The 19280-nt window shown below is 32.7% G+C and overlaps 2 protein-coding genes across 2 annotated transcripts; one reads left to right on the top strand and one right to left on the bottom strand.

Annotated features, from left to right (window-relative positions):
• Window positions 1-8306: 8306 nt before the first annotated feature.
• LOC142620416 (zinc finger BED domain-containing protein RICESLEEPER 2-like) lies at window positions 8307-10605 on the bottom strand. Its single transcript, XM_075793787.1, has 6 exons — window positions 10461-10605; window positions 10050-10328; window positions 9577-9871; window positions 9300-9438; window positions 8471-9212; window positions 8307-8377 (listed from the first exon to the last, which is right to left on the bottom strand). Exons 1-6 carry the CDS (start codon window positions 10603-10605, stop codon window positions 8307-8309), a joined length of 1671 nt encoding a protein of 556 aa, XP_075649902.1.
• A 2574-nt stretch (window positions 10606-13179) lies between these two features.
• LOC142621124 (wall-associated receptor kinase 2-like) lies at window positions 13180-19026 on the top strand. Its single transcript, XM_075794436.1, has 3 exons — window positions 13180-14083; window positions 14288-14461; window positions 17816-19026. The coding sequence occupies exons 1-3, from the start codon at window positions 13189-13191 to the stop codon at window positions 19024-19026; spliced, it is 2280 nt and encodes a 759-aa protein (XP_075650551.1). The 5' UTR covers window positions 13180-13188.
• Window positions 19027-19280: the final 254 nt, after the last annotated feature.

The raw sequence follows: 19280 nt of genomic DNA, 5'->3' as shown, positions 1-19280 counted from the left end.
TTGGTATCAAACATGTTTGAATCTATCTTTTCAAACCGTTATGTGACGATTAACAAGTCATTGACTCATTAAAAAAAATTGGTCACAAAAATGACACATGAAATGTGTCTTTAGTTGCCATATAATGGGTTAAAGATAGATTTAAAGACAAATTTGCTAAAATCTGTATTTGTGGGTCCCGTGAACAGTGCAGAGGACCCACACAAAAAAAGTTCACCCCAAACGCAACCTGTTTTCATCAAACGCACACCGTCCGTTTGGATACCGCTTATTTTGCTGAAAATTGAAAATACTGTACCAAAATAATTTTTAAATTTGTGAATAGTACTATAGGACCAATTTTTAATAAAAATTTTGTTAAAAAAGAGGTTTGTGAGTCCGTGACCGTTCACAAGACTCCTTGATTACTCGTAAACGCGCCTCTCCCCGAAATTCAACATTTTCCATCCAAGAATTGGGAAAGTCAAGGATGTAAAGTGTAAACACAATTCCACCATAGACACGCACTTCAAGACTCTTGCATTTGACTTGCCCAGGGGCGGAGGCATGTATAAGGGTGGAGGGCCATGGCCCCCCCAAATTTTAAATTTTTTTTAAATATATATACAATTATTTTTATGTTTTCAAAATTTAGTCTACAAAAATAAGAGTTGACCCCTCCAAATATTTGAATTAGTCCAATAATGCTCTTAAAAAAATAATTGGTCTAATAGTTATAGAGATATAACTTTATTTTTTGCAATTCTATTTTTTATTGTAAAATGTGTTTTTATATCAGTTAAATATTTGATAAAATTTGGTATCAAATATGATTGAATCTATCTTTTTCAATCCGTTATGTGACGATTAACAAGTCATTGACACATTAAAAAAATTTGTCACTAAAATTACACATGAAATGTGTCTTTAGTTGCTATATAATGAGTTAAAGATAGATTTAAAGAAAAATTTCTAAAATCTGTATTTGCGGGTCCCGTGAACAGTGCACGGGATCCACACAAAAAACGCAGACGCCAGAAGCAATCTATTTTCATCGAATGCACACTTCGTTTGGATACTGCTTATATTGCTAAAAATTGAAAATACTGTAGTAAAATAGTTTTTAAATGTGTGAATAGTACTATAGGATCCATTATGAATAAAATTTTTTTTATAAAAGAGGTTTGTGGGTCCGTGACTGTTCATGAGACCCCTTGGTTACTCAAAAGTGCGCTTCTCCCTGAAAAAAAAAAAACACAGGACATGGACGCACATACTAAGTGACTGTTTGGATCCACGTTTTTGCGTCCACCTTTTCCCGTTTGCGAGTTTTTTTTTTTTTTTTTTTTTCTCTTTAATGCTTATGAACAGTAACTAGTACTGTTCATGCACCTAATTACACTGTGCGAGAGACAAAGTTACTGTTACGCACTGTTCATGGGACCCACAAGCATTTTATTCAGGAAAAAAAATATTAAAAATGGATCCCACGATACTATTCACACATTAAAAATTTTGTTTGCAACAGCGTTTTTAGTTTTCAACAACAAGTTCTATCCAGATGGACCCTAAATTTGACAATTTCCATCCAGTAATTGTCAAAGTCAAGGATGTAAAGTGTAAACACAATTCCACAACGAACATGCGCTTCAAGACCCTTGCATTTGACTTGCCCAGGGGCGGAGGCATGTATAAGGGTGGAGGGCCGTGGCCCCCCCAAATTTTAAAATATATATACAATTATTTTTATGTTTTCAAAATTTAGTCTACAAAAATAAGAATTGGGCCCCCAAATATGTGAATTAGTCCAATAATGCTCTTAAAAAAATAATTGGTCTAATAGTTATAGAGATATAACTTTATTTTTTGCTATTCTATTTTTTATTGTAAAATGTGTTTTTATATTTGTTAAACATTTGATAAAATTTGGTATCAAACATGTTTGAATCTATCTTTTCAAACCGTTATGTGACGATTAACAAGTCATTGACTCATTAAAAAAATTGGTCACAAAAATGACACATGAAATGTGTCTTTAGTTGCCATATAATGGGTTAAAGATAGATTTAAAGACAAATTTGCTAAAATCTGTATTTGTGGGTCCCGTGAACAGTGCAGAGGACCCACACAAAAAAAGTTCACCCCAAACGCAACCTGTTTTCATCAAACGCACACTGTCCGTTTGGATACCGCTTATTTTGCTGAAAATTGAAAATACCGTACCAAAATAATTTTTAAATTTGTGAATAGTACTATAGGACCAATTTTTAATAAAAATTTTGTTAAAAAAGAGGTTTGTGAGTCCGTGACTGTTCACAAGACTCCTTGATTACTCGAAACGCGCCTCTCCCCGAAATTCAACATTTTCCATCCAGTAATTGGGAAAGTCAAGGATGTAAAGTGTAAACACAATTCCACCATAGACACGCACTTCAAGACTCTTGCATTTGACTTGCCCAGGGGCGGAGGCATGTATAAGGGTGGAGGGCCATGGCCCCCCCAAATTTTAAATTTTTTTTAAATATATATACAATTATTTTTATGTTTTCAAAATTTAGTCTACAAAAATAAGAGTTGACCCCTCCAAATATTTGAATTAGTCCAATAATGCTCTTAAAAAAATAATTGGTCTAATAGTTATAGAGATATAACTTTATTTTTTGCAATTCTATTTTTTATTGTAAAATGTGTTTTTATATCAGTTAAATATTTGATAAAATTTGGTATCAAATATGATTGAATCTATCTTTTTCAATCCGTTATGTGACGATTAACAAGTCATTGACACATTAAAAAAATTTGTCACTAAAATTACACATGAAATGTGTCTTTAGTTGCTATATAATGAGTTAAAGATAGATTTAAAGAAAAATTTCTAAAATCTGTATTTGCGGGTCCCGTGAACCGTGCACGGGATCCACACACAAAACGCGAACGCCGAAGCAATCTATTTTCATCGAATGCACACAGTCCGTTTGGATACTGCTTATATTGCTAAAAATTGAAAATACTGTAGTAAAATAGTTTTTAAATGTGTGAATAGTACTATAGGATCCATTATGAATAAAATTTTTTTTATAAAAGAGGTTTGTGGGTCCGTGACTGTTCATGAGACCCCTTGGTTACTCAAAAGTGCGCTTCTCCCTGAAAAAAAAAAAACACAGGACATGGACGCACATACTAAGTGACTGTTTGGATCCACGTTTTTGCGTCCACCTTTTCCCGTTTGCGAGTTTTTTTTTTTTTTTTTTCTCTTTAATGCTTATGAACAGTAACTAGTAATGTTCATGCACCAAATTACACTGTGCGAGAGACAAAGTTACTGTTACGCACTGTTCATGGGACCCACAAGCATTTTATTCAGGAAAAAAAATATTAAAAATGGATCCCACGATACTATTCACACATTAAAAATTTTGTTTGCAACAGCGTTTTTAGTTTTCAACAACAAGTTCTATCCAGATGGACCCTAAATTTGACAATTTCCATCCAGTAATTGTCAAAGTCAAGGATGTAAAGTGTAAACACAATTCCACAACGAACATGCGCTTCAAGACCCTTGCATTTGACTTGCCCAGGGGCGGAGGCATGTATAAGGGTGGAGGGCCGTGGCCCCCCCAAATTTTAAAATATATATACAATTATTTTTATGTTTTCAAAATTTAGTCTACAAAAATAAGAATTGGGCCCCCAAATATGTGAATTAGTCCAATAATGCTCTTAAAAAAATAATTGGTCTAATAGTTATAGAGATATAACTTTATTTTTTGCTATTCTATTTTTTATTGTAAAATGTGTTTTTATATTTGTTAAACATTTGATAAAATTTGGTATCAAACATGTTTGAATCTATCTTTTCAAACCGTTATGTGACGATTAACAAGTCATTGACTCATTAAAAAAAATTGGTCACAAAAATGACACATGAAATGTGTCTTTAGTTGCCATATAATGGGTTAAAGATAGATTTAAAGACAAATTTGCTAAAATCTGTATTTGTGGGTCCCGTGAACAGTGCAGAGGACCCACACAAAAAAAGTTCACCCCAAACGCAACCTGTTTTCATCAAACGCACACCGTCCGTTTGGATACCGCTTATTTTGCTGAAAATTGAAAATACTGTACCAAAATAATTTTTAAATTTGTGAATAGTACTATAGGACCAATTTTTAATAAAAATTTTGTTAAAAAAGAGGTTTGTGAGTCCGTGACTGTTCACAAGACTCCTTGATTACTCAGAAACGCGCCTCTCCCCGAAATTCAACATTTTCCATCCAGTAATTGGGAAAGTCAAGGATGTAAAGTGTAAACACAATTCCACCATAGACACGCACTTCAAGACTCTTGCATTTGACTTGCCCAGGGGCGGAGGCATGTATAAGGGTGGGGGCCATGGCCCCTCATTTTAAAATTTTTTAAAATATATATACAATTATTTTTATGTTTTCAAAATTTAGTCTACAAAAATAAAATTTGGCTCTTCCAAATATTTGAATTAGTCCAATAATGCTCTTAAAAAAATAATTGGTCTAATAGTAATAGAGATATAACTTTGTTTTTTGCAATTCTATTTTTTATTATAAAATGTGTTTTTATATCAGTTAAATATTTGATAAAATTTGGTATCAAATATATTTGAATCTATCTTTTTCAATCCGTTATGTGACGATTAACAAGTCATCGACACATTAAAAAATTTTTGTCACTAAAATTACACATGAAATGTGTCTTTAGTTGCCATATAATGGGTTAAAATAGATTTAAAGAAAAATTTGCTAAAATTTGTATTTGCGGGTCCCGTGAACAGTGCACGGGGCCCACACAAAAAACGCAGACTCCAGACGCAATCTGTTTTCATCGAACGCACACTGTTCGTTTGGGTACCGCTTATATTGCTGAAAATTGAAAATATTGTAGTAAAATAATTTTAAATGTGTGAATAGTACTATAGGATCCATTTTTAAAAAAAATTTTGTTATAAAAGAGGTTTGTGGGTCCGTGACTGTTCATGAGACCCCTTGGTTACTCAGAAACGCATTTCTCCCCAAAATTTGACATTTTCCATCCAGTAATTGTCAAAGTCAAGGATGTAAAGTGTAAACACAATTCCACCACAAACATGCACTTCCAGACTCGTGCATTTGACTTGCCCAGGGGCGGAGGCATGTATAGGGGTGGAGGGCCGTGGCCTCCCCAAATTTTAAAATATATATACAATTATTTTTATGTTTTCGAAATTTAATCTACAAAAATAAGAGTTGGGCCCCCAAATATTTGAATTAGTCCAATAAAGCTCTTAAAAAAATAATTGGCCTAATAATTATAGAGATATAACTTTATATTTTGCTATTCTATTTTTTATTGTAAAATGTGTTTTTATATCTGTTAAATATTTGATAAAATTTGGTACCGAACATGTTTTAATCTTTCTTTTTCAACCCATTATGTGACAATTAACAAGTCATTGACTCATTAAAAAAAATTTGTCACTAAAATTACACATGAAATGTGTCTTTAGTTGCCATATAATGGGTTAAAGATAGATCTAAAGAAAATTTTGCTAAAATCTATATTTGTGGGTCTCGTGAATAGTACACGGGACCCACACAAAAAACGCAGACGCCAGATGCAACCTGTTTTCATTAAACACACACCGTCCGTTTGGATACCACTTATTTTGCTGAAAATTTAAAATACTGTAGCAAAATAAGTTTTAAACGTGTGAATAGTACTATAGGATCCATTATTAGTAAAGTTTTGTTATAAAAGAGGTTTGTGGGTCCGTGACTATTCACGAGACTCCCTGGTTACTAAAAAATGCGTTTCTCCCCGAAATTTGACATTTTCCATCCAGTAATTGTCAAAGTCAAGGATGTAAAGTATAAACACGATTCCACCGCAAACATGCACTTCGAGACTCTGGCATTTGACTTGCCCAGGGGTAGAGGCGTGTATAAGGGTAGAGGGCCATGGCCCCCCCAAATTTTAAAATTTTTTAAAATATATATACAATTATTTTTATGTTTTCAAAATTTAGTCTACAAAAATAAGAGTTGATCCCTCGAAATGTTTGAATTAGTCCAATAATGCTTTAAAAAAAATAATTGGTCTAATAGTTATGGAGATATAACTTTATTCTTTGCATTTCTATTTTTTGTTGTAAAATGTGTTTTTATATCAGTTAAATATTTGATAAAATTTGGTATCAAATATGTTTGAGTCTATTTTTTTCAAACCGTTATGTGACGATTAACAAGTTATTGACACATTAAAAAACTTTTGTCACTAAAATTACACATGAAATGTGTCTTTAGTTGCCATATAATGGGTTAAAATAGATTTCAAGAAAAATTTGCTAAAATTTGTATTTGTGGGTCCCGTGAACAGTGCACGGGACCCACACAAAAAATGCAGACTCTAGACGCAACCTGTTTTCATCGAACGCACATTGTCCGTTTGGATACCGCTTATTTTGCTAAAAATTGAAAATACTGTAGTAAAATAATTTTTAAATGTGTGAATAGTACTATAGGATCCATTTTTAATAAGAATTTTGTTATAAAAAAGGTTTGTGGGTCCGTGACTGTTCATGAGACCCCTTGGTTACTCAGAAACGCGTTTCTCCCCGAAATTTGACATTTTCCATCTAGTAATTGTCAAAGTCAAGGATGTAAAGTGTAAACACAATTCCACCACAAACTTGCCCTTCAAGACTCTTTCATTTGAGTTGCCCATGGGTGGAGGCATGTATAAGGTTGGAGGGCCATGGCCCCCCTAAATTTTAAAATATATATACAATTATTTTTATGTTTTCAAAATTTAGTCTACAAAAATAAGAGTTGGGCCCCCCAAATATTTGAATTAGTCCAATAATGCTCTTAAAAGAATAATTGGTCTAATAGTTATAGAGATATAACTTTATTGTTTGCTATTCTATTTTTTATTGTAAAATGTGTTTTTAGATTTGTTAAATATTTGATAAAATTTGGTATCAAACATGTTCGAATCTATCTTTTTCAACCCGTTATGCAACGATTAACAAGTCATTGACTCATTAAAAAAAATTTGTCACTAAAAGTATACATGAAATGTGTCTTTAGTTGCCATATAATGGGTTAAAGATAGATTTAAAGAAAAATTTGCTAAAATTTGTATTTACGGGTCCTATGAACAGTGCACAGGAGTCACACAAAAATCTCAAAAGCCAAATGCAACTTGTTTTCATCAAACGCACACTGTCTGTTTGGATACCGCTTATTTTACTGAAAATTGAAAATACTGTAGCAAAATAATTTTAAAATGTGTGAATAGTACTATAGGATCCATTTTTAATAAAAAAATTGTTCAAAAAGAGGTTTGTGGGTCCGTGACTGTTAGGGGTGTGCGTGGTTCGGTAGGGGCGATTTTTTTCCAAATTTATTACTGAACCGATAGAGATCGGTTTTTTCATAATTGGTACCGATGCACACTGCCTAAGGTCGGTTTTTCGACCTATAGCAGTGCGGTTCAGTCGGTTTTGGTCGGTTTGAAATATTTAAAAAAAAAAATTTTAATTATAAAAATATTGGGCTTTCAAGACCAATATCAATATATTAACCTGTTCAAGAAACTTGTGTCAACCTAGTTAAACATAAAACAGAACCAAAAGAAAAGTTATTAAAAAAAAGTAAAAATGCCAAAAAATATTTTTCTACATCCAACTAGCACACAAAACCATATTCCAAAACCTGTGGAAAACCTGTGCAAAAAATCTGTTCACATAATGATCCAAATTCTTTCATTTCATTCACCATGCAAACATGTTTTGAAATGGCCTCAATAAGAGTTCAACTCCCAAAATACTATCATGTAGCATATAATATCATTAGTGTCACTGTGTGTGTCTGTGTCAATAACAATAAGTGTTAATGTATCCACTTAACAACGTATTACAGAACCATTTGTCACTGTCCACAAATGCCAAAAGAAAGATATATAAATTATATTAGCATTTAGGCAAAAGAATGCTAATTGCTTGTATCCCTAATAATAATCTCACCCATGCATACCTAAATAACTACCATTAGTGAAAAGTCCACTACCAATAACATATACAAATATAATTAGCATATAGGTAAAAGAATGCTAATTCTTGTGAGTCCTTTGTCCAGTAAATCTGTGTACAACGTATCATTCTAAAAATCCTACAAAATACTAAACAAAACAAAATAAACATGTGTTAATAATAATAAAACATTTATAAACAATAGAATATTTATAATTAACACAAACGAATGTATACTTACATAATACTAACTACTAATTAACTCCAAGCAAAGAGCAGCACATCACTCATCATCATCCAACACAACGGTACACAGATCCTCCTCCATAGGCATTGGGCAAACCGATGCACTTTCTACAATCCCATTTAAAATAAAATGATTCTCAAGTATTGAGCAAATAAATAAACAATTAATATATACAACAAACAAAATGAACATATATTTACCAATGTCAATTTCAAAACCATCCATATCCTCCACATTATCCATGCACTCCCGAAGCTTTATTGGTCTTTTTTTTTTTGCATCCTTCAACCAATTTTGGGTACAAATAAGGGCTTCAACTGTATTAGGAGATAGTGAACTACGGAATGAATCCAAAACACATCCTCCCGTACTAAAAACCGACTCGGATGCAACTGTAGAGACAGGAATAGCCAACACATCACGGGCAATTTGAGAAAGGACTCGATATCTAGAAGAATTCATTTTCCACCACATCAAGATGTCAAAATCTTCCACATCAGGGTCCTCAAAAGATTCCAACAAATACCTGTCCAACTCAAATTTGCTTTCCACGTTGTCCTCGTCCGCCAAGTGTTGCTTAAACCTATTATTATAACTTTTAATGCGATCAGACAATGAAGCATTGCCAACACTTGGCCTGGAGTCCCTAGACAATGAAGCACCACTACCACCAGAACTCGAAGCTCCATTTTGACGCACTCTCTCCATATACAACCTCTTCAATGCATCCCTAACCTTAGAGCTCATCGCATCCCCCTTCTCCTTCCCATACCACTCCCTAAAACAAAACTTTACATACTTCAATCTATACCTTGGGTCAAGAACAACAACAACAAAAAGTATCAAATTGATATTATCCATACTTCCCCAATACTTATCATATTTTCTTTTCATCTCTGCCGCTATACTCTTCAAAAGTGGATCCCCATCAATACTACACAGCTGTTGCAATTAATCTTCAATGCCAATTAGCTCATGGAAGTATTTATTAGAAGTGACAAATAAGGACCCAAAAAATCTAAGTGTCACCTCATAAAATATGCAAAGAAATTTCACAAAGGTCTTGACATTTTTCCAATCAAGATAGTTAGGAGGATCAATGGGCTTTTTCCCATTCCCATCCGATTCACAAAAAAAAAGTTTGTAATGCCCATCCTTCTCTTCCAACCTATCAAATGCTCTCACAAATTTCAAAGCACATTCTTATATGAGATAAGTGGAATTCCACCTTGTTGGCACATCAAGGGACAACAAACATTTGGCTTTAATTTTTTCATTTTCAACACATTCTTCAAACTTCTCAAACCTTGTGGGAGAAGCTCTCACATATCGCACCACATTCCTAACTTTGGCAATTGATTCATGAATGAATTTCAACCCACTTTGCACTATCAAATTCAAGATATGCGCATAACAACGCATATGCATGAACTCACCACCCAGTATGCTACTATCTCTTTCTTTTGTTTTCTTCTTCACATATTCAATTACCATATCATTAGAACTAGCATTGTTCGCGGTGATTGTAAACAACCGGTCTATACCCCACTTCAACAAACATGACTCAACCGCTTTACCTATGGTGTCCCCTTTGTGATTAGCTATAGGGCAAAAGTTCAAGATTTATTTTGGTAAGTCCAATCCCCATCAATGAAGTGTGCGGTGACTACCATGTAGTTCAAGTTTTGTATGGATGTCCAAGTATCCGTTGTCACACAAACCTCTTGCCCAACTAAAGCCCCTTTCAAAATATCCACTCATTAGAATAAATTTTCATACAAGCCCTTGCAATGGTATTGCGATGGGGAATAGGAAACCTAGGCTCAACTATTTCCATAAATTCTTGAAAGCCTTGATGCTCCACAAATTTAAAAGGCAATTCATCAATGATCATCATCCTTGCCAATGCCAACCTTATCTTCTCTTCACTATAATTCGCAACCACTAACACATTTGAACAACTTTCCCCTCCTCTCTTTGCTTGGAAAGACAAAGTTTTTTGCTTATCATCACGAGGAAAAGGCAACTTCTTACACGCCTTCATGTGTTGCAACATGCCTGAAGTACCATTTTTCTTACCATGACATTTATATTGATTTTTACAATACTTGCATTGAGACCTAGGATTATCGGGATCAAAACCAACCAACTAAATGAAGTGCTGCCATACTATAGACGAGTCTTTACCACCTTGTTTAGGTGATATTGGGGGAAGTGATGCACCAAGTCCAATTGGTGCTGCAGGTTCAAGTGGGTTAGGATTACCACCAGGACTAGGAGGAGGTTGGTTAGGGTCCCCAAGTGCACCAAATCCAAGTGGAGTATCAACATCCATCTAATAAAAAAAATTTCAACAAACAAAAAAACAAAGTTTCCATAACAATATCAAATTATAATTAATTAGTTTTAGTTACAACAATAACAAACTAACAAATTAACAATCTTTAGTCATTACTCAACAATTCATGTCACTAATATTAACAAGGAATTTATTATGTTGTTCCCAATATAAATATAAAATAAAAGTTAATTTTATACATATAAAATTAAAGAAATAGTTATTCAGTACTAAAAATTTTAAATTAAAATGCTGAATATAGTGAGTGATTAGTGATTACCTCTTTGTGAAGGATTGAAAGCGTGAACTCTCTCAATCTTTGTCTCCCTAAAAAATTAAAATGCTGAACAAAAAAAAAAAAAAAAGAGTTAGTATTAATATTAATATTATTATACTTACATGTAAGCAGCTACAAATCTACAATGAAACAGCCAAGCCAACCTTAATAGTTAATATTAATATATTATAATATTATATATGTAAGCATTACTGCATTAACTATTAAGCATCCGTGTATCATACAAGACTTGGTCAGCTATTACTATTATATTTATTATATTATATTAGAAACATCTGTGTATATATAATATTATATTTATTAAGTAGCTACTTTACTTGGTCAGCTATTTATTAAGCATCCGTGTAAAATAGAAAGACACTTAGACAAAGTCACTGAGTCACACCGTGTGACTCACATGACTCACACAAGCTTTGCAAACATTCAATGATTCAAGTATAATACTGGATACTGCTAAAACTATTGGCTTAGTTGCCAAAGACAAACATTCAAACTACATAGTTGCATACGACGAAGAAGCTTAAAACAGTAAAAGTTTCAAGCAGTAAACTTTGAGAGATTTCAAGCATTCAAAGTTTCAAATAGTAAAAAACAAAGACAAACAAAACTGAAAGTCAAAACATGAAGAAGCCTACCTTTGTTTTGCAGAGCTCAGGCGAGGTGCTGCGTCAGGCGAGACTCGAGAGAGAGCAAGAGAGAGAGTTAAAAGATTCTGAGAGAAAAATATGAATTTATATACCCTGAGAATCTGTAAACCTAACACAAAACGCACAGCTTTGCTTCTTCTTCTTTTTTTAATAATACCTATATTATACAACGTTGTTACTTTTATCAGCTTCAAAAAAAAAAAAAAAAATAGAACGACAGCATAGAACAGAGTATCGGTTTGGTTCGGTGCTGTCTCGGTTTCGGATTTCTCAATCCAATGGCAGCACCACACCGGCATCGGAGCAGAGGGTAAAGTCCGAATGCCGGCCTCAGCTCATCAGTCGGCGTTGGAGTCGGGACGATTTTGTCGGCGTCGGTTGATGACGTTAGCGCTGGTGACGTTTTGCTCACCCTTAGTGATTGTTCATGAGACCCCTTGGTTACTCAGAAATGCGCTTCTCCATGAAAAAAAAAAAAAGAAAAAAAGAAAAGAAAAAGAAAGACGTGGACGCGTATACTAGTTACTGTTCACGCGCTAGAAAAAGGAAAAGAAAAGTTGAAAACGCAAACTTAAAACGTAGACTTTTATCCAAACGGATACTAAATTTGACATTTTCCATCCAGTAATTGTAAAAGTCAAGGATGTAAAGTGTAAACACAATTCCACCACAAACATGCACTTCAAGACTCGTGCATTTGACTTGCCCAGGGGTGAAGGCATGTATACGGGTGGGGGGCCATGCCCCCCCCCCCCCAAATTTTTAAAATATATATACAATTTTTTTTTTCAAAATTTAGTCTACAAAAATAAGAGTTGGCCCCTCCAAATATTTGAATTAGTCCAATAATGCTATTAAAAAAAAAAATTTGGTCTAATAGTTATAGAGATATAATTTTATTTTTCGCAATTCTGTTTTTTATTGTAAAATGTGTTTTTATATTTGTTAAATATTTGATAAAATTTGGTATCAAACATGTTTGAATCTATCTTTTTCAACCTGTTATGTGACGATTAACAAGTCATTGACTTATTAAAAAAAAATTGTCACTAAAACTACACATGAAATATGTCTTTAGTTGCCATATAATGGGTTAAAGCAAAGGTAACTTTAAATATGTTTGGAGCCTAACTTATTCCTTCAAGTTTTGGATCATTCATGTTTTTGAAAATTTCATTGATTCAATTGAAAGATTTTTTTACTTAATTTAGCATAAAATTTGATAATTTGTATTTAAAATGAAACTTTTTAAGAATTTGACTATGAAAATAGAAAAAATGAATTTTATTTTATGAAAGATCGTTGTCAAAAATAATTTTGATTAAAAATACTAAGCTTTTTTTTGTTTTTTTTTTTTTATTTTTTTTTTTTTGTTGGGTGTGTGTTTATATATAATTTATCAAATAAAAAAGTGTGTATATATAATAAAAAAGCGTGCATGTGTATATATATGTGTGTGTAAAAGTTGTCTTAATAAATATATTAGTGTTGCAACTTGGCCCCAAGCAAAAATTTTTGGGTCCGCCCCTGTACTTGCCTTATATTTGCGTATGCTTTTAAATAGTCCATCTTTACGAAGTTTCAACACACCAAAACATTAATCTTAGACATTCTTCTGGGAAAAATAGTGGGGCTATGGTGTTCCATAGGATACTCATGCAAGTCATCTGGGTTGGTGTGATATTATCAGCGACAATGGCCGCCACAGCAACAACATTTCCATTAGCCCTACCTAACTGCCCCGACAGTTGTGGAAATGTAACAATTCCATATCCCTTTGGCACAACTGAAGGTTGTTACCTCAATGATACTGCTAATATTGATGATGGGTATTATTTTATCAATTGCACTAGCAACGCCCAAGGCCAACCTCAACCAATGATTTGGAACCTCAACGTTACAAGCATTTCCACGGAATCAAGTGAGATTGACATCCAGATGTATAACTCCATTGACTGTTACGACCAGTCTGGTAGGCCTCTTTCACCGGACAACGCGGTGTCTCTCTATGCCCCCAGTTTCACAGTTTCTGTCACCAAAAACAAGTTTGTAGCAGTTGGGTGTGACACTTACGCATTCCTCAATGGTGCTCTGAACGGTCAACTCTCACGCGTAGGCTGCGAGTCCAAATGTAATAAGACACTGAGTGTAGTCAATGGGACATGCTCTGGGATTGGGTGTTGCCAAATGGCTATTCCTCAAGATTTGACAAATATTAATTTTGAAGCCTATAGCTATTCAAACCACACACAAGTCTGGAATTTAAATCCATGCAGCTTTGCCTTTGTCATCCAAGAAGACAAGTTCAATTTCTCCTCAGATTATCTTATCAGTCTACGAAACAATGAAACCCTTCCCATGGTTCTTGAATGGGCGATTCGTGCCGAGACCTGTGAAGTTGCTCAGAACACAGGAAAGTGCATATGTGGAGGGAATAGCACCTGTATTGATCTCAAAAACAGGTCTGGGTACCGTTGCCAATGCAGGGTCGGTTACCGCGGGAACCCATACCTCAAAGACGGTTGCCAAGGTATTCAATATATCTATATATCTACTACAATTTTTTTAATCAAAGAAAGAAAAATAATGAAACACATTTCAACGAATTTCTAATGTATATATTATGTGGCAATACGTTTCAAGTTTCATTTTCGTTTCAATAGTTTGTGATTGCTTTTGATAATGGTTCTTCTAAGTTACATAAAAATGGTAAATTTTTTTTTTCCAATTGCAGACATTAACGAATGTGATGTTAAAGAGGCCAATAACTGCACAAGCAATCAATTTTGTGTTAATGATGTTGGATCATATCATTGTTCGTGCTTGAAGGGGTACCACTTGGACGGGGGGGCATGTGTCCCCAATCAAGCTGCTCCTAAATTATCACTAGCAATTAGCCTCACTATTGGTAAGTTATTTTATTTTATTTTATTTTTGAGAATCATTGGTAAGTTATTCAGTTTCTCTTTGGCAAACTTTTTGCTTTAGTTTTTTTTTTCTTCTTAATTTAACAAAATTAGCTTTTTTGAAAATTAATTAGCTTTTAATATTATTTTGGCACACATTTAGGCTATTTAGCAAATAAGCAAATATATATAACCACTATATAAATAAGTTACTAAAAATACAGATAGATTGAGTTTTAACTTTTAAATGTAAGATCATATATAGAATGACTTGCCGTCATTGTTCCAAAAAACAAAAACAGCCATGATTGGTTTGGGAAAAATAAAGGAAATTTTAGGACACATTTGGTATACTGTAATGATGATTACATGTATTGTAATCATCATAAGTTTCATTTTTTTTAAAAGGCCCACAAACCCTTTAAATACTTTTGATATGTCATTAGCCTCATTGATCAATGTTGTCTAGTGGAAAACATGAATAGATATAAACTTAGAATAAAATATTCTTTATTATAATGCATATTTATTGGGATAAAATAGAAGCTTTTGTTTTATAATAGAGAGATATAGGGGGTGTTTATTACTGTTGTTTAAATAACAGTTTTCAGTGTTTAAACAATATTAAACGTATTTTCACACACTTTTTAATCCACACATATTTTCACAAAATAACAACAACGTTACTATAAGCCTCTTACCAAACGGGCCTTTAATATTTCATATACAACTTGTGAACAAAGTTTGTGAAATTTTGTACTTTAATTGACACCTTTTTATGTACAAAGTGTTTGGAGATTTGAGGGAGAAAAGATTATAGCTGCAAAATTAATAACATATTGTAAATATCACAAAAAAAAAATTGTGAAATTTTGTGTTGTAAAAAAAAAAAAACCAATAAATCAATATAAATTACTCGTTTTCAAAAATTTTAGTGTAAATCTCTTGGGTCCCATAAGTCATTACAAAATTTGGGAGACTTGTTGTGTTAGCCATAGTACCAGGTGCGATCCGGGACCACAATGAGCAGGTAATCATTCTGAATTTCTGATGTTTTCTTGGGCCCATATGTACCCCCCAAATTTGTAACCTAAGCTCACAAACAACCTGCTATAAGTCCAATATAAATAGAGATGCACAATTGGAAAGGCGCATGTTGCGTTAGGACCAGAACCAAAGCCCACCCATAGCATTCCTTTTTTTTTTTTTTTTTTTTTTTTTTTTTTATCTAGAAAGAAAGGGGTGCAATACCATGGAGAATCTGTCAGGTTTTTTTAACTTATTTTTTTAAAATTATTTTATTTAGAAAATAAATTATTTAAATGTATTCTATGTCAAAAAAAAAGTGAAAATTTAAAACTACGTCTAGTAAAAAAAATAAAAAATAAGAGAAAACAAATTAAACCTAAAGCCAAACTAAATTAGGAATTCTAAATTGCATATCAACCCCATAGTTTATAATTTTTCACCTAAATTATACTTTAATATCCATTTTGAACTTCAAAATTTCTTTAGATAATTTTATTAAACAGATTATTTATGCGAAAATAACTTTTAATAGATAAACTCAATTTAACAAAAAAAAAACAGTATCATTTTCTAGTTTCTGCTTTGTACTGAACTATCATTCAGTTCATATAATAAGTACTTTAATGCCCAGATAAATTTTAGAGGGTATTTTGCACGTTATAGTACCTGATAAACAAGAAACAATATAACCAAATTTTAATTATTTTAGTTTAGGAAAACTTTAAGAGCAAAAAACCTAGTTCAAAGCTGAATAAAATATATTCTTTTAAAAAAATTTAATCAATTAAAATTAACATGGTTTTAATTTATATTTAATTTGTATAAACGTATGTTAGAACAATTTTTTAGTGGGATTAGGTATATGAAAATGCTAAAATCACTATCTATTATGAGACAAAACTTAAGTATAGTTTCTTTAGGTATAGTTCATTGTCAAGAGCTTTCTAGCTTAGTTGATTGGCACTTTTTAGTGTTTCTAAGGGAGGCATATAAAGCTCAAATCCCCTCCATTTCAAGTTGTAACTATCATATTATCAAAAAAGAAAAAGAAAAAGGAATTGTACTAATATTTTGCCTTTTTTAAAATGAAAAGATACATATAAACACACAAAAATTTAAAAAATCATTTTTATAGAGGTAAGCATTTAAACAGAACTTAATGAAAAACTAGTTTTTATCGGAACTAGATATATTGTTTGTAATTGGCCCAAGATGATGATAATGCTTTATTCAAGGAAGTCAACATTGTATTAGTACTTGTAGTATATATTGTACCGGCCATAAAACCAGTATTGTACTCTTTTAAAATGTACTGACTAAAGTATAAGGTTGTACTGGCATATACCAATTATACCAAGAATTTTTTGGGTATTTTAGCTAGAATTGATGTTTATGTTGGTGAAATATTTATAATAAAAAAAAATGTTATAAACCATGTTATTTAAGTTAATACATTTGGTTAATGTAGTTAGGATAATATTTAAACTTATAAAATGTGTGGATTTTAAATAGTATGTTTTTTTTTAAAAAAAAAAGCAAATATATATATATATATATAGTAACTCCTAAAATGGTACATCGGTATTAATTAGTGTCAATATATTTTGTTTTCCATACTAAACCAAAATGACTTGTGGTATAAAATTGACTTCCTTGACATTACTGCATTTTTCTAACACCCTTGACCCAACTGATTATATTTTATCCTAGTGTGTTGTTTGGACTTTGAACTCAATTGTTTCCTTTATAAAAAAATACATTTTAAATAAAATAAAAAATTTTGAAACTTTTTTTGAGAAACTTGATCTTTAGATTCTTTAAAAGGTCTAGAGTATAGAATTACCTAAAGTTATATGCAAAGCCGATTATGTGAAAGCAAAATTTATATTTATCAATTATATAGGCTTAAATATTACTTTATAGTTATTCCTCATACAAAGTTACAAACCACCAATTACCATTTCATATTGCCAATGTCATCATTTCGGACACTGGTGTAGCCATCGATAGTCAAAACAGCATTTTTCTAATAATTATCCATCGTAGATAGCCGTTGTCTAGTGTTGTTGACATCTGCTTTGCATGTTCCGTTTCACATTGATCACGATCCTCTACAAATCTTATATGCTTATTCAGTAGTCACCAATTACGTTGTAAATTTGTAGTTCACATATTGATTTAGTCATCTTTGTATAATAGATATGTTAAATATTTAGTTCATACCATGTCAAACTATTTGCCATTACAAACTTAAAGATAATGGGATTGACAAATATAAAAGGTTAGAAAGTTGTTCAAGGTGAAAATGCATGTTTCCATGTGTGCAGGTATCAGCGTTGGCCTTTTACTATTGTTTGTGGGAGGCTCTTGGATATATTGGGGACTGCAAAAAAGAAAGCTCATCAAGCTCAGAGAAAAATTCTTCCAACAAAATGGTGGCTTATTGTTACAACAGAAACTATCTAATCATAAAGGGTCTGTAGAAACAGGCAAGATTTATAGTGCAGAAGAGCTCAAAAAGGCCACCAACAACTACGATGAAAGTAGAGTCCTTGGTCGAGGAGGTTATGGAACAGTTTATAAAGGAATATTACCAGAAAACAAAGTGATTGCTATTAAGAAGTCCAAAATTGGTAATCAAATCCAAATCGAGCAATTCGTAAATGAGATTATTGTGCTTACCCATATTAACCATAGGAATATAGTTAAGCTATTAGGTTGTTGTTTAGAAACAGAAGTGCCCTTACTAGTTTATGAATTCATTACAAAAGGGACCCTTTCTGAACACATTCATGATAAAGGCTTATCATCCTTACTTTCTTGGGAAAAGCGTTTGAAGATTGCTGCAGAAACTGCAGGAGCACTTGCGTACTTGCATTCTGCAACTTCTGTGCCAATTATACATAGAGATGTCAAACCTGCAAATATATTGTTAGATGATAATTTCACAGTAAAAGTGTCTGACTTTGGAGCTTCCAAATTGGTTCCTCTAGATCAAACCCAATTAAACACTTTGGTGCAAGGAACTTTTGGATACTTGGACCCAGAATACTTCCATACTAGCCAACTAACAGAGAAAAGTGATGTGTACAGTTTTGGTGTTGTTTTGGCAGAGCTTCTGACTGGTAAGAGGGCACTTTCATTTGATAGGCCTGAAATTGATAGAAATCTAGCAATGTTCTTTATTTCTGCTGTGAAAGATGATTGCCTAGTTCAAATTCTTGAAGATCATATTATTAAAGAGGGTAATATTGAGCAACTAAAGGAGGTTGCTAATCTTGCAAAAAGGTGCTTAAAAGTGACAGGCGAGGATAGGCCTTCTATGAAGGAAGTGGCAATGGAATTGGAGGGGTTTGTTATAATGGAAAAACATCGTTGGAGAAATGCTAGTGTCTATATAGAAGAGACTGAGTACTTGCTTGGTGCACCTACTCAATCATTTAGTATTGATGTTGGTCCAAGTTCTTCTTCCAGTACAGTTGCTGGGTATGATAGCATGAGAAACGAAACATTGAAACCGTTGGATGATGGGAGATAATTAGTTAATCCACCGTAATATTCTTGCATCAATTGAGGCTAAATTATTGATGTATCTTTTATGCAATTGAATTTATGTATGACAATATATTTGAACATGTTGTAGACTGGTTCATGCTGTGTATGACATTATACACATGTAGACTGAATAAAATCTGGCACATGAACAAAGGAACATGCATTTCCCCAGAAATGTCTAGGTGGTATTCAATATCATCTAATTCATACTAATTGATATTCTACTTTGACAAGTTG

Source organism: Castanea sativa, chromosome 12, assembly GCF_040712315.1.
Source record: "Castanea sativa cultivar Marrone di Chiusa Pesio chromosome 12, ASM4071231v1".
Classification (NCBI taxonomy): domain Eukaryota; kingdom Viridiplantae; phylum Streptophyta; class Magnoliopsida; order Fagales; family Fagaceae; genus Castanea; species Castanea sativa.
This window is presented reverse-complemented; position numbering and strand designations above follow the sequence as displayed.